General features: G+C 41.4%; 2 protein-coding genes across 2 annotated transcripts in view; one reads left to right on the plus strand and one right to left on the minus strand.

Annotated features, from left to right (window-relative positions):
• The window catches only part of LOC147728939 (dual oxidase maturation factor 1-like), a 185,717-nt gene that overhangs the window by 129,371 nt on the left and 41,074 nt on the right, over positions 1–15,272 (minus strand). The gene's annotated exons all lie outside the window — the stretch shown is intronic.
• Positions 1–15,272, plus strand: part of LOC147728940 (dual oxidase 2-like) — a 147,337-nt gene that overhangs the window by 85,384 nt on the left and 46,681 nt on the right. The window contains exons 14-18 of the mRNA XM_086959180.1: positions 1,407–1,525; positions 3,086–3,223; positions 10,444–10,560; positions 13,929–14,131; positions 14,358–14,543. Coding sequence (XP_086815306.1) covers positions 1,407–1,525; positions 3,086–3,223; positions 10,444–10,560; positions 13,929–14,131; positions 14,358–14,543 — 763 coding nt within the window. The remainder of the gene's footprint in view (positions 1–1,406; positions 1,526–3,085; positions 3,224–10,443; positions 10,561–13,928; positions 14,132–14,357; positions 14,544–15,272) is intronic.

Consider the following 15,272-nt stretch of genomic DNA (forward strand, 5'->3'; position numbering starts at 1 on the left):
CACTATGTTACAAAAAACGTTTTGGAATGCTTGAGTTAATCTCAGCCAGCAGTAATTACTCTGGGTCAAAGTCCAGGGTATCATGTTTTTGCTCATGGTGTTACTACGGCGAGAGATCAACCTAAGTAAATCAGCCTTGTCCCTGATCCAATAGGACCTGTCTGAGATTCATCGTCAGGACACGTTCCACCTTCTTTGCAAAGCATCCCTTTCCTGGAATGTCCACTGCACACCTCTGTGAGAGGAGCTAACAGATAATACTGTGCCAAACTGGTGTAATATTATGTGTCAATAAATTGCTTGGTGGGTGTAAATTCATATTCTGTGAATTTACATTTGTCAAACAAATCATTTGTGCACCTCAGTCTGACCTATGTCTAAAAATAGTTTTGTGAATCTTGCACTATGTGATCACCTTGCATTATGAGGTTTGTAGTGGTTGTAATATTGATAGCTCAGCTGGAATGATCTAGATTTCCCCAACTACCATGTGCGAACCTTCCAGCATTAAACAGTCAGGTACTGACTCACAAAGCTTTCTCTGGGTGAGATACAATTTTGGGATCACAACATGATGCAGTTGTAAAATACACAGGTTTTACGTCAAGGTTAGACGAGCATATGCAAACGCTACGTGTTTTAAAGTGCTCCTAGTTTGAATGACGAATGCAATTGCAGATAGTATGTAAGACTGAAGAGGAAAAATCTCAAAGTGTTAAACCTAGGAGTAGGAAAGAATGCTAGGGTGTTGCTAAGCACAACTAGTGAAATGTCGGATCACATAGACTTCATTTTCAGGGTATTCACTACTGTTCATAAAAGCACTGGGAAGACTTTCCAGAGCACATAAGCTGTACTTGATCAAACATGGCATAAGAGGAACAAATACAATGCACAAGTGCAGCATTTATTCCCACAACTATCCCAGTATTGCAAGGCAGTTAAACAGTGGTACTTTACTGGATGGATATTGATTTTAAAAGAAAAAAAATCCAAATTGGAAAACATAAGGGTTTCCTGCTTAATGTATGGGTTGCATAAATAGTCAAAAGGGTGTTTTGAACATTACATATGATTAGATAAAGAAATTGGGTGTGAGCATATATATGAGTCTCATACATATAGGTGCACACATTACCAGTAATATATACTAATGCAAACATAAATGTGTGTAAATTCTCAAAGTCAGGACAAGCGATTGTTTTGAATAATAAAATGTGCAAAAAACATTCTAGCAATTCATGTCCCATTTAGTTTGGTAATGCGTACCCTTGTACCATAACCACTCAACCAGAAAGTCTGTTATTTCTTATGTCTGCATTTCCTTCTCTTCAATTTACACTGAGACCTCACTTCAAACTACAAGTTTATTTTTGAGGTTGTCTGATTTCTGATCTTTTCTGTAGATTGTTTAGCCCTGGAGAAATTCAACAGATTCGAGACACAACTCTTCATGATGTCCTGGTCACTGTGACTTCTTTCAGCTCTGCTAATATCCAGTCAAATGTCTTCCAGTGGAAAACAGGTAAGAGATCAGTGGGTAGCCCTTAGTCGCATGATACCCGAGTTCAGAGTATGTTAGCAAGGTGATATGTGAGATAGGGGGGATTTGCGAGGGGTGTGAGGAAGGGCATTTACTCACCTACCAAAGAGTAAGCCCATTGCTATTCACAAACTTCTATAGCTATTACAGCCAAAAAGGTGCCAAAACAATCATATTTGTTCTCCAGCTCAGAGCTGGGGTAAGTACAGGATGACTAATGTCCAACCACTTGTACTATAACAACATCCCATGGAAGGTAATGGAGGTAGAGAATTATTTAAACTATTCTAAAAAAATAAAATACATTTTATTTAATATATGGACATAACAAACTAATATTTTATTTTTAAACCTTATTTTAAATATAAAATTAATGTAACAAGTATTTCTACAAAACATAAAATACGTTCAATTCAACAAATACACCACTATTTATAACTTTGAAAAAAAAGGTATACATCGTTTTACTTTAGCTAGTATTTGTTTTTTTTACTTTAAACTTCATTTACATTTAGGGCCTCATTTAGTTGTTTGTGGGTAGGTTACACCGCATATCCAGACTGACAAAATATACATAGCATAGAATACAATGGAATCTATATTTTGGTGGCCATGACAGAGTAAACTGTCTGCCGACATCTAAATCAGGCTCTTAATATATTAGAAATAATTGATTTTTACATTTAACATCAATTAAGTTAATATTGCTACAATTTTTTAGATTGTTCTACATTAAAAATAAATATATATATATATATATGGCTGTTGCAAATATATCAACTGAATGCAATGCCTTATGGTTTGAGCATGACCCTAACTGTGTGTGAAATAGTGGATGAGAGCAAAAGGTTTCTTTCAGGACCGTATTACGAGTGACCCCTAATAATTCCTGTTATTTGTCTGCCCTGAAATTGCTGTAAGCGGGGCAAAACTTACAAAACGTATTATTATGACAAGGCGAGTAACTTTTGTTACCAGCCCTGTCAGAATTATTGGGGTACCCATAAAAAAGGGTCTTAAAGTTTCAAATTCAAAGAAATGTAACGGAAAAGAACGTGTGGAAGAATAGAGAAAAAGAGAAGGACTACAGAGAAGAAGTCACAGACCATGATGAACGCATGGTCCAAAATGTATATTGTGCAAATTGCATATGAGAAAGTAGCGATCATAGTAAAATGGAAAGGTAGCCTCGTACAGTGTTGAAAAGAGGACTGCAGATTAGGAAAAGTGTTAATTTGCAGAAAGATGTGTGGCGCCCTCAACAGAAATCCATTCAAACTTTGTGAGACTATCCGGGAATTATCACAATGGCACAGATGTCTAGATGATCCTGGATTTGACAAGGTGGGCAGTATACCATTATGGCTTCTGGGCCTGTATAGTGAAACCGAGAAATAATTTCATATTGTGAATAGAGTGAAGATCTCACCAGTGCCCTTTAAGCTAACCCTCAAAACAAAATTATAATCCCCTCCAAAATATTAGGCTCTTTCACATGACTGTTTTTCAGGACTTAATGTAAGACCTCTCATTTATTTCCAGGTGATCCCTGTGCTCAACCACAACAAATCCAAGTAGAGGATCTTCCTAAATGCACCCCGCTCACTGTCACCGACTATTTCGAAGGTAGTGGAGCCGGATTTGGGATCCTAATAGTTGTCATCTGCTGTTTCCCATTAGGTATGACACAATTTCAAATGAAATCCATGTAGAATGGAAACATCTGTGCTAATAAAACTGTGAAGTGCTATGCTAAAAAACTAAGCTATGATTATCATTTATCTAGGCCAGTGCCTGCTTTGCTTCTTTCTCTCTTTTTCTGTTTAGGTGCATGGACCTTGTGAACTCAAATCACTTGTTCTTGTCTTAAACTACAGTGATGGCGCTCCTGCCCTCTTGATTAGGTGCTAACTGGCTCATTGTGCTAGTGAATTTAGAAGTAAGGTTTAGCTGCAACCAAGACGAACCGGGGGCACCCTGTACTGCTTAATGATCTCACTTGTGCTTCTAATGTGTAATAGTATGGTTTCATTTTACATTAAAAAGACTATCATATCAGAGAGATTTGGTTCACAGAAGATCTAGTTTTAAATCATGTAAATAGACGGGCGCACCATGGCTTTGGCAGTCCTCCAGCTGACGGCTCGGTGGTGGCACCGCTGGAGGACCGCCAAAGTCGTAATAAAGCCCTAATAGTGCCCCAATGCTTAATGGTTATTAGAAATGCAAAATAAGTAACACATGAAATAAAGAAAAACCTAAATACTGTGACTCTTTTGTGGAGAAAAGAATGTTCTATACATGATAGAAAAGAGACCTGATATTTCTCTTAGGAGATGTAGGCTCAAAGTTTCATGCAGTCTCCGTGTGCAGCACTAAATTGTGTTGCTTTGTGCTAGCACTCTTGCAACATTTCAGTTATTGTCAGCCACAGTGTGCAGACTGCAAGAACACTTTGAATAGAAGCTAGCTTTAATGTGGATAAGGTTGGTTCCTCATACTGGGTTATTACCCGTCCAGGTTTAATTCAAGCAGTCCAGATTTCGAGATCTCTTCTGGTCTGCAGTAAGTACATTCTTAGGTAAACAAAATAAAAGCAACCCATTTTTAAGAACTCAAATACCTAATACTCAAAAAACTCATTTAGTGGAAAAATATTAATAAAAATAAAGTTTGGTAGAAAAGCTGAAAAAACAAAAACTGTTAAAAAAAATTATAAAATTATGAAACAAAATTGTGGACCCTTTGGTGAATTTTGATCAGAGCAGGTAGATTTAGTATTAATCCGGGAAAAAAGAGGTAGGAAAAAGATGCTGTGGACAACAGTAGGGAATGTGTTAAAATGAGTAATAAATATACAAAAGATGAAAGTGAAAAAAAAGGAGAACGGAAAAATAAACTAATTTTAAATACATTGAGGTCATGAGTGTGCTATGGGATACCCCAAATAAAACAAACAGGAGGCTTATAAAGGAGTTAGAAGGAAAAAGGAAGAGGAAACAACAATGTAAAGATTGCAACATATGGTCTATCTTTGTTCCAAGGAGTCCCTCATCTTTTCCCTAACCTGATCAGACAGAACTGTTTTTGATTATCATTGTCTTGATTTAAATGTCTCTCTTCTCTTACATGTAAATGTCTTCATCTGTTTGCAGATGGGAGAGCAGAGAAAGGGTAGATTGAATATGTATACTTGACTTTATAGTCCCTTGCAGGTGCCTGTTGTATAGTGGGCTAGATGATGGAATTGTAACTATTTTCTTATTTCCTAAGTTAGCCGTTGGTGAATACCTGTAAGCAATCAAATCACAAATTTCATTTGATGACATTCAAATCCACAATCAAAAATCTTTAATAAAGGAATGTTATATAAAACAAGGCTACTTCAGGACAGCAGTTTTAATCAATGTGAAACATCTCCCAGTCAAGGAAAGTGTGAAAGGAAAGAGAGAGAAGTGAAATTGGTTAGTGCAAACATTGCAGAAAAAAACACAGACTGACGATTTTCAAGACTAATGACATATACTACTTAGAAAGTATGTAATAGCCATTCGAAAAGGTAGACATCTTATGAAATTATTTCTAGTCAATAGTTAATGCCATTCATAATGAGAATTTCGATTAAACAGTTTAGGTGAAATATTTTCTTAGAATTGCTATTCTTTGAATGTGCTTTCTGAGAAATCGTATACAACCTTCTGGTCTCAGGAAACACAACCTCCCACAAAATATGCCATTGTATGGTTTGGTTTAAGCAAAAGGTAACTCTCCTTATGCCATGATAATGCACATTAAACTGGTAGATTGGAATGTTCAACTTGATGCAGATTAGTCAAGAGCACAAACACATTCTAATCTTTGTGGGACACAGTGCAAGTGGGATGAACACTGACAGTGTGCCAGAGCACCATGAGCTGGAGATACTGGAAATGACATTTCACTGGCGTACGTTGCTCCAGGTACTCCAGGTTCTGTCTACAGATCAGGAGCTGGCCAAAAGCAAGACTGCTATCACCATGGCCATCTGGTGGCGCAACATGAAATGCTTTGAAGTTTGGTTGAAGGAAGGTGGGAAACTGTACAATCAGATATCCATGGAACATACAGCTCCCTGAAACACGACACGTAATCTGGCGTGCTCGTGAGAATTCCTTGAGTTCTAGTTTGCAACAAAAGAGAAACTGAAGAAAAGAGACCAGGAGCATGTTCACATTTTAAATCCGACCACAACCAGGCAGAAATGAAAGTTCCGCCTGGAGTCCTGAAACGACTTCCTTATAACAAGCAACTTGTCAATGTTGTCCTTTGCGGATATATGATGTTACAACGCGGACTTTTACACCGCATACCGTTACAACGCGGATTTTACAACGCGGATACTGTAACAACGCATGTATTTACAACGCATTTTTTTACAACGCAGGTACCTTTACAACGCAGACCATTACAACGTAAGTATTGGTAAGTATATATTAATATTGATAATATAATAGTAACTTAATTTTTAAAGATATAATTTAATGTAATTTTAAATAATTTAATTTCCGTTAATTAATTTAAATTTAAATTAATATTACTTTATTTTTACCCTGTACCCCTGTACCCCAGAAACTCAAAACTGACCCTAAACCCCAAAAATAAATTAAAGTAATTTTATTAAATATAATTTAAATTAATTATTGTAAATTAAAAAAAAATATTACTTTATTTTTACCCTGTACCCCTGTACCCCTGTACCCCAAAAACTCAAAACTGACCCTCAACCCCAAAAATAATGCAATGTAATTAAATTTAATAAATTTTCTATTAAATAATTTAATTTAAAATTAATTTTAATTTATTTTTACCCTGTACCCCAAAAACTGAAAACTGACCCTGAACCCTAAAAATACCCCTTTACCCAAAAACTGAAAACTGACCCTGAACCCTAAAAATACCCCTTTACCCAAAAACTGAAAACTGACCCTGAACCCTAAAAATACCCCTTAACCCAAAAACTAAAAACTGACCCTGAACCCTAAAAATACCCCTTTACCCAAAAACTAAAAACTGACCCTGAACCCTAAAAATACCCCTTTACCCAAAAACTGAAAACTGACCCTGAACCCTAAAAATACCCCTTTACCCAAAAACTGAAAACTGACCCTGAACCCTAAAAATACCCCTTTACCCAAAAACTAAAAACTGACCCTGAACCCTAAAAATACCCCTTTACCCAAAAACTGAAAACTGACCCTGAACCCTAAAAATACCCCTTTACCCAAAAACTGAAAACTGACCCTGAACCCTAAAAATACCCCTTTACCCAAAAACTGAAAACTGACCCTGAACCCTAAAAATACCCCTTTACCTAAAAACTGAAAACTGACCCTGAACCCTAAAAATACCCCTTTACCCAAAAACTAAAAACTGACCCTGAACCCTAAAAATACCCCTTTACCTAAAAACTGAAAACTGACCCTGAACCCTAAAAATACCCCTTTACCCAAAAACTAAAAACTGACCCTGAACCCTAAAAATACCCCTTTACCCTAAAACCCAAAACTGACCCTAACCCCTAAAAATACCCCTTTACCCCAAACATATAACATTAAAAATATAACTATATACTTACCAATACTTACGTTGTAATGGTATGCGTTGTAAAGGTACCTGCGTTGTAAAAAAATGCGTTGTAAAAACATGAGTTGTAACAGTATCTGCGTTGTAATGGATGCGTTGTAACAGTAGTGCGTTGTAAAAAATGCGTTGTAACAGGTGCACACCGTCCTTTGCGCATGTTGGACTGCACAGACCATGTGCATATGGAAGATGCATTTACACTCTTGCGCTGGGGACAGTGCTCTGGCCATTCACGATAGTAGAGCATGACCAGTTTACAAAGGGATGCACTGCCATTTGAGCTACCAAAATTAAAGTAGCTTCATTTCAGCCCAGAACCATAGAAACAGATCAAAAAGACAGTCCATTAATCTAAATACTACTCACACTGAATCCTGTGATATAAAATACAGTCTCTCTCACTCACTCAATAACACTTTAATTAAATAAATAGTAAAACAATTAAAAATACACATGACCACTTAAAGTGACTAGTTGGAAATCAACTAATACTAGCGTATATAGTTGAACACAGATACATTACTAAATATAATGATGGTAAAATGCCCCCATGTCACACATCACTATAGCCTTATAGCCTGCCGTAGCGGGCTATACCGGCTATTAGAACATTGGAATGTTGGGAGCTCCATTGAAAACAATAGAGTGCTCTGGGCTTATAATGGCTGGTATAAGCCTGGGGGTCCAACAGTCCAATGTTTCTTTGTTCACAGCTCTGGATGTAAACAAAGGCTTCAGGGAGCCTGAGGGGATTCCAATCCCCTCACGCTTCTAAAAGGCTTTGTTTTTTTTGTTAGAACATTCTGTCCTCTAGTGACAGAATGTTCTAATAGCCTTATAGCCCTTCGTAGATGGGCTGTACCGCTATTAAAGTCCCTCTACCTTGTTAAAGGCCCTGCCTTCTGTTTGGGGCCTTTAACGCTGGAGAGGGCCTTTAATAGCCGGTATAGCCCTCTACGGCGGGCTATAAGGCTATATTAAAGGCCTGCTGAATCGTTAAAGGCCTGAGTGCAGGATACCAAGGCACTTGCAGGTACTGGGTGCAGGATACCTAGGCACCTGCAGGTACTGGGTGCGGGATACCTAGGCACCTACAGGTAATTGGTGCGGGATACCTAGGCACTGGCAGGTACCGGGTGCAGGATATCCAGGCACCTGCAGGTACTGGGTGCGGGATACCTAGGCCCCTGCAGGTACTGGGTGCAGGATATCCAGGCACCTGCAGGTACTGGGTGCGGGATACCTAGGCACCTGCAGGTACTGGGTGCGGGAGACCTAGGCACCTGCAGGTACTGGGTGCGGGAGACCTAGGCACTGGCAGGTACTGGGTGCGGGATACCTAGGCACCTGCAGGTACTTGGTGCGGGATACCTAGGCACCTGCAGGTATTTGGTGCGGGATACCTAGGCACCTGCAGGTACTGGGTGCGGGATACCTAGGCACCTGCAGGTAATTGGTGCGGGATACCTAGGCACTGGCAGGTACCGGGTGCGGGATACCTAGGCCCCTACAGGTACTGGGTGCAGGATATCCAGGCACCTGCAGGTACTGGGTGCGGGATACCTAGGCACCTGCAGGTACTGGGTGCGGGATACCTAGGCACCTGCAGGTACTGGGTGTGGGATACCTAGGCACCTGCAGGTACTGGGTGCGGGATACCTAGGCACTTGCAGGTACTGGGTGCAGGATACCCAGGCACCTGCAGGTACTGGGTGCAGGATACCTAGGCACCTGCAGGTACTGTGTGCGGGATACCTAGGCACCTGCAGGTACTGGGTGTAGGATATCCAGGCACGTGCAGGATACCTAGGCACCTGCAGGTACTGGGTGCAGGATACCTAGGCACCTGCAGGTACTGGGTGCGTGGCTAATACCTCGGTATGTGGGAGAGGCAGGATATCGGCATGTGTGAATATTGGACCTCTGTGTTTGTCGAGCACAGTACAGCCCGCATCTAGCCCGTCATGAATAGTGCCCATAGTGCAAAGTCACCCATGATGCGGGTGGGTAGATGGTCGTGGCAAGACTGTGCCTGACTCCTCAGAGAGTGGATCTGGTATTCGATTCGTTAGTCTGCGTCTTTGTGACAAAGGTGTGCCATAGTTCCAGAACAGATAGTTTGGGTCTGCAGTACAGATGTACCAGGGAGGCTGAGTGCCCACCTACATGCTCGGTGGAAGACAGGACCTCCACCGCCATAGCCCATTGTAAGCAGACTAGCCGCAGTGCTAATATTCACTCTATTCTATCCTCTGATAATTAAACAGACTAATAATCGTTTTCATCTAATAACTAACCAATTCTTCAACCTAAAACCATTCTCTTACTCAGCAGAGCATGCCTGATTACAAGTCAAACTGTATCCCTGTTCTGTTCGTGCATGCACGTTTCCGTCTGAATAGAGATGACAAGTTCCTGGGTGTTACTGCTCCCCATATATTGCCAGCTTTGGTAAAACACAGGCACTATCCCACCGGACAATAGCAGGTGGAATTCCTGCCTGGTACATGGCCCGGTGATTTAGAGAAGATGCAGGGCCTCCTTGTGGCGATGCATCCTACATGCTATAATACCCCATCACTGATCCACTAACTTCTAAGATTACGGTACTGGTAGAGTGATACCGCACTGGAAGGATCGTTCTGGGTATGTAGTTACCACCCCAGCATTATCATGCAAGTTGTGATCAGCCCCACTGATGTTACTAAAATATAACTCGTCTCGATTCATTGATTTGCCTCACCATCAACACAGTTTCCATATTTAGTACCATAGAGACTAGTAAAGTCAGTATTCAATGATAAACCAGTAGTGGTCTGCTTAGAACACTGCATTTTTAAATGCAACACTTTACGTTCAGGTAGGAATTGCCTGAAGTAGAAGGACATCAAGTGATGCCCCTGTGGCAGGCCTGTTTTATAGCCTGGTGTGCACTTGACACGGGTTGTTTATGTGGTTTCTAGCAATGTGTGATTGGCTGGTGTATTTAGTTATTGTGTTGTGTTGAGGTGATACTAGCGAGAACTGTATCTGTATCACAAGGCTGTGTTCTGTATCATGTATAGATGCCTACACCGAGGCTAATGTTTTAGTCTCACATACTGCAAGCTACTAGTCTATATACTTGGGCTTAAATAAGTGAGCGTCACCTGTCCTTGCATGTTCTTGCAGTCCAAACTCGGGAGGTTTCTTGATGCAGCATGCCTGGTCCACCTATGCGTGTCTATGCATGTCCCTTCATATCCACGACTGACCTCCATCCACTCTTTGTCCTGCAGTGAGTTTACTTGTCGCTTGGATTGTCGCTCAGTCCCGAAAGAGAGATTTCAAGAAGATGCAGACGAAGCACAAGGACCCGAGCGTGAAGAGGCAGGGCTCAAGTGATGACGTGGAAGGTAATATGATGCACAGGGGTCTGACATTCCAAACGTATCGATCAAAGACCGCTCTCTGTATTCTTGCTGCTCGAGGCAATGTGCTAAATTGGCTTGATCATCATATACTACCAGGAAAGAATACAAGACTGCATTTCTTTTCATCATTTGTAGGCCTGCATTAGCCAAGACCTTTTGTTTTGAATATATACATCAAAATATACATGCATTACATAGTTATAGGGGCGTTCAGTCTTCATCTATTGGTGCACTGCAGTGTCATTCACATTTTGTTCTTCCCATCGCAGCATTCAGCACAGACTGCAAGGCCAGCCCCCATCAGCCATTGGTTTGCTGGACTGTGAGTTCTTATACAATGAGCACACCCACACAAGACCCAGTGCCCTGAAGTAGCGGGGACTACTGCTGCAATGTGTGATTTTACATTTTATATTTATGTGTGTATATATATATATATATATGCAAAACAAAGTTTCCCGATTCGAAGAGCACTCCAGCCGCAGACTCAGTGAAAGCAGGTAGCATTTCTTTATTTCATAAAGGATTTAAAAGCCTTACGCGTTTCAGAGTAAAAACTCCTTGTTCACAGGCATCTCCATAGGCTGCGCAGTATTGGGAAGGCATTGTCCCAGCATGCTCTTTTCACAGGTGAGTTCATTGTATTGCATGCTGGGATGTATAGTACTTCGGTCAAAAATGCCCTCATTTTCAAAGTTTTGTCCTTTAGTAAGTTCTGCGCTTCCACACGATAATTATGTCATTTGCCCTCCAGTGGGCTTCTGAAAGCCGGAATGCTGTTAATTTTATATATAGATATAGGTAAAGATATTGACTTTTAGGTCATGCTTGGTTTCCTGCAATGTTTACTTACATTCAAAAACCATTTACAGACAAAAAAGCACGAGCAAAGCCAAAAGGTCAGCAGCCAATGCCCAGCAGTTGACTTTGCCAATGCTTGTATGCTGAAGTCTATACTCTTAGGGGCAGATTTATGAGGCCGTTGCGCCTCTTTGCACCGCAATTGCGTCACTTTATTTGACGCAACTGTGGCGCAAACAATGAGCCCTATTTGCAACGTGACGCATCTAGGAGATGCGTCACGTTGTAAAGCACTGCGCCATAAGGAGGCGTTCCTGCGCAGTGGGGGGGGCGCTCCTGCGCAGGAACGCCTCCTGAAAGTGGCTGAGTGAAATCTATGAGATTTCACTCAGTCACTTTCAGGGCAATGCTGCGTCAAAACCCTGCGCCTGCTTGAAGCAAGCGTAGGTCTTGACGCAGCATTGTGCACATGGTGTACCCCTGAGCCTTGCTGGAGCTGCGTCGCACTTGCGACGCAACTCCAGCAATGCGTCACATTTCCGGCACAGATGCGTCACGCATCTGTGTCGTTTTTGCACCATGGTGCGCCGCATTATAAATGCGGCGCACCATGGGTGGCGGAGCTGTGGCGCACTGTGGCGCACTGTGGCGCATGTTAACTGGCGCATCCCTGGGGATGCGCCAGTTAACATAAATCTGCCCCTTAGAATGTAATTCTTATCCTTGCTATGGCCATACATTTAGCTTCAGGGCTGCATCTAATAATGTCAATCAGACAAGAGAAGGCCAAAGGCTTGGACATAAATTGTTCACCCCGTTTATTTTTATATGGAGTTGGAATAACTTTTGTCAGCTGTGGGGTCACGTGTGTTCCAACTTCTTTGAAATAAATTTTCTAGGTTGAATCTTAAAATATTCTTGACTGGCACTAGCTCATGTTCTTGGTGGTACGCTATGGCCGTGGGTGCCCCAAACACTTTGGGGCAGATTTATGAGGCCCTTGCGCCGCAATTGCGTCACTTTATTTGACGCAAGTACCGCACAAACAATGTTCTCGCTGTATGTGGTACGGCCCACTTTCGCTTTATTGTGTACGTAGTCCTACTTCACCATCATAGAAGTTAAACTGGGGGGAGGCTGCCACCTAGAGGACAACAGGAAAAGAGCAGGCGAGCACACATCTTAAAATGAGTGGGTTACAGGATCTGCAGTAGGATGGCTTCAAAAGGGTGAGGTCCTGTCATTTCCCAAATACATCTAATGCTTTACTGGAAAAGCAGGGGAGAAAGGCAAAAGCAAAGCAAAGAACGTGATCATTTTGCTTGAATCGTATTAAAGCGATACTGTCCATAGCAGAACCCTTTAAAACATTAACAGACCATCGGAGCCAGGCTGGTAAACAGTATTTGAAGGAGTAAGTCTCAGTGGCATTCAGAGCAAAAGATGGCAAGTGGGGGGAGGCTCTATTAATTCGTTTTATGCCCAACATATATGAATGAAATCTTAAGTGACATTTAGGTGAAGTTGAGAGGTCGAAGATGCACATATGCAGATAATAGAAGGATCCGTAAAAGATCCCTGATGCCCACAGATAGTTGAATACGCGAGAAATAATAAGAAAATAACTGAAAGGGGGCAGGATTGTACAGTGGGTGGAAATTAACCTGTTCATAAACTGGCCACCTGCAGAAGTCCCAGAACGAGGTCACGTAGAGTTCATTGCCAGAGGAACAAAGGCAGGGAACTGCAATGGTAGAGAATGTATCTTCCGGGTACCAGAGGGAGGCGAAGCATTGCGGAAAATGGCGGCTCTGTCCGCTCAGAGAGAGACTGCCGAATGATACAGGCGCCTCAGGATGTACTTGCACAAAGATAAATGTTTCACAGTGCTGTCAAGAATTTCTCTGAGATTGAATCAATCAATCAGTAGATTTGTAGAGCGCTTCTTGTCACCCGGGAAGGTTTCCAGGCGTTGGCAAGGTGCAGTTGATTAGCCGGGCCTTCGGGGACTTTCAGAACTCTTGGAGGGATGGAAATCAATATCTTATCTTACTGTGTGTGGGTTGAGGGGCTCCCTAACACTGATTACATACATTTCAAGCCCTTCTCTGAAATATTGCCTCAAGGTATGGGGGGAGCCACATCTCAAAAGGATACGTTTAAACTGGACCCTGGATCATTTAAGGCAATAATAAAGAAATTAAAAAAAGAGTTTATATACAATGTGTTTCAATAATGTTTCAAATTGTTAAAATAAACCTTTTAAATCAGAAGTCTATAATTAAGGGTCTACATGTAAATATAAGATGGGGGTAGATTCAGGAGTAAGAGCAATTTCTGAATTCATGGAACAGCCTCCAATTTTAAGTGGTGTAAATAAAACATACAAAATAATTCAGAAGACTCAGACTGATATAGAAAGCAACAAAAAGAAATTGACAAGCCAGAAACTAGGCATGGTCTACGTCTGAAGAGCAAATAGGAAGACTTTATTTGCCTGTTACCATTTATACCCAACAAATTCTATGTTGATGCGTTTTCTCCCATAGCCTTAGAATGGCGTGGTCCCAAAGAGTCCAGTCAGCGGGTCTACCTTCAGCTTCAGACGAACCAACTCATCAAAGTTCTAGACGGCAGGAGGTCAGTGATTCGAAGCATAAACCTACATCACTTCAACGAAGTGGAGGTGATCCAGTCCGACAATAAAGGCTGCAGAGCGCTCCTGCTGAAGATCCCTAAAGAGTACGACCTGGTCAGTAATGCCAAAACAATATCTCATACAAGATTATCCCCCATATTTAACCTGTTTCTCAGTCTAGGACTCACATTGTGGACAGAGAAAGAGAGGTTTACATGATTTGATAAATGAATTAATGACAGGAGAATATTATAATACCTAGGGTGCTCTGCTTAAATTCCACTAATCCAAGTTGAATGTTTTAATGCCTGCTGCTAAGTGACTTCTCTTCTCCCGGCAGGTGCTCTTTTTCAGCGGAGAAGAAGACCGAGCAGATTTCACTGGGAATCTGAAAGTGTTTTTTGAGACGAATGGCCTTGCCTTCAGTATATCCCAGCTGAGTGAACAAGACCTTCTGAAGAAAGCCGTAACCAAACAGCAGAGGAGTGAGATTCTGGAGACCTTCTTCAGGCACTCCATGTCACAGGTACACAGGATAAAGCTGAGGGAGATGGAACAATATGGAGTTTGGCAAAGCCTTCTATTTGGCTAGAGCCAGACACAGCTGCAGCCAAATATTTGTTTAGTTAAGTGACGTATTCTGTTAGACATCGCTTTCAGACTAAACTGAAATTTCACTTTAATTTCTGCTCAGTCTGAACTGAAACTATAGTTTCGTGAAACAGCCATGCACTCTTGACTATAAAATATTCAGTGAAAGACTGTGGCCCTAAAACACATTAGTATGTATTGTACTTACAATAGAAAGCTCTTTCCTCTACCATTATTGTACTCATAGAAGACCCCGGTTATAATGGTTTACAGCAGTGTACCATGCAGGAGCGGCTTGTGCAGATAAAAGTGATGGGGCATGGTTGGGGAGGATTCGACAGCCGATGCAGAGGGATATGGAATTATTTATTTTATTTTCCCTCGTCATCGTTTGTCGAATCTCACCCCCCTCCCCAGCACGGGTCGCTCCTAGTACCATACTACATTAAAAAGTGCAGCCCATATGAGTTGTTTTAGTAACTGAATTTAGTTATTCATCATTAGACGCCTAAGGGATCTTCCTGTGCTCTGGACATCTTGTCAACATTTATTAGAAGACTCAGAGCCTGCTTTAGCACTGGTGGCACCCTTTGTGACTGTTTGTTGGTGCCCCCCAATGACCACCTCTGCCACGGATTCCCTCACTACGACCATTTAACAATGC

This window comes from Lissotriton vulgaris, chromosome 2_2 (assembly GCF_964263255.1).
Source record: "Lissotriton vulgaris chromosome 2_2, aLisVul1.2, whole genome shotgun sequence".
Lineage (NCBI taxonomy): Eukaryota > Metazoa > Chordata > Amphibia > Caudata > Salamandridae > Lissotriton > Lissotriton vulgaris.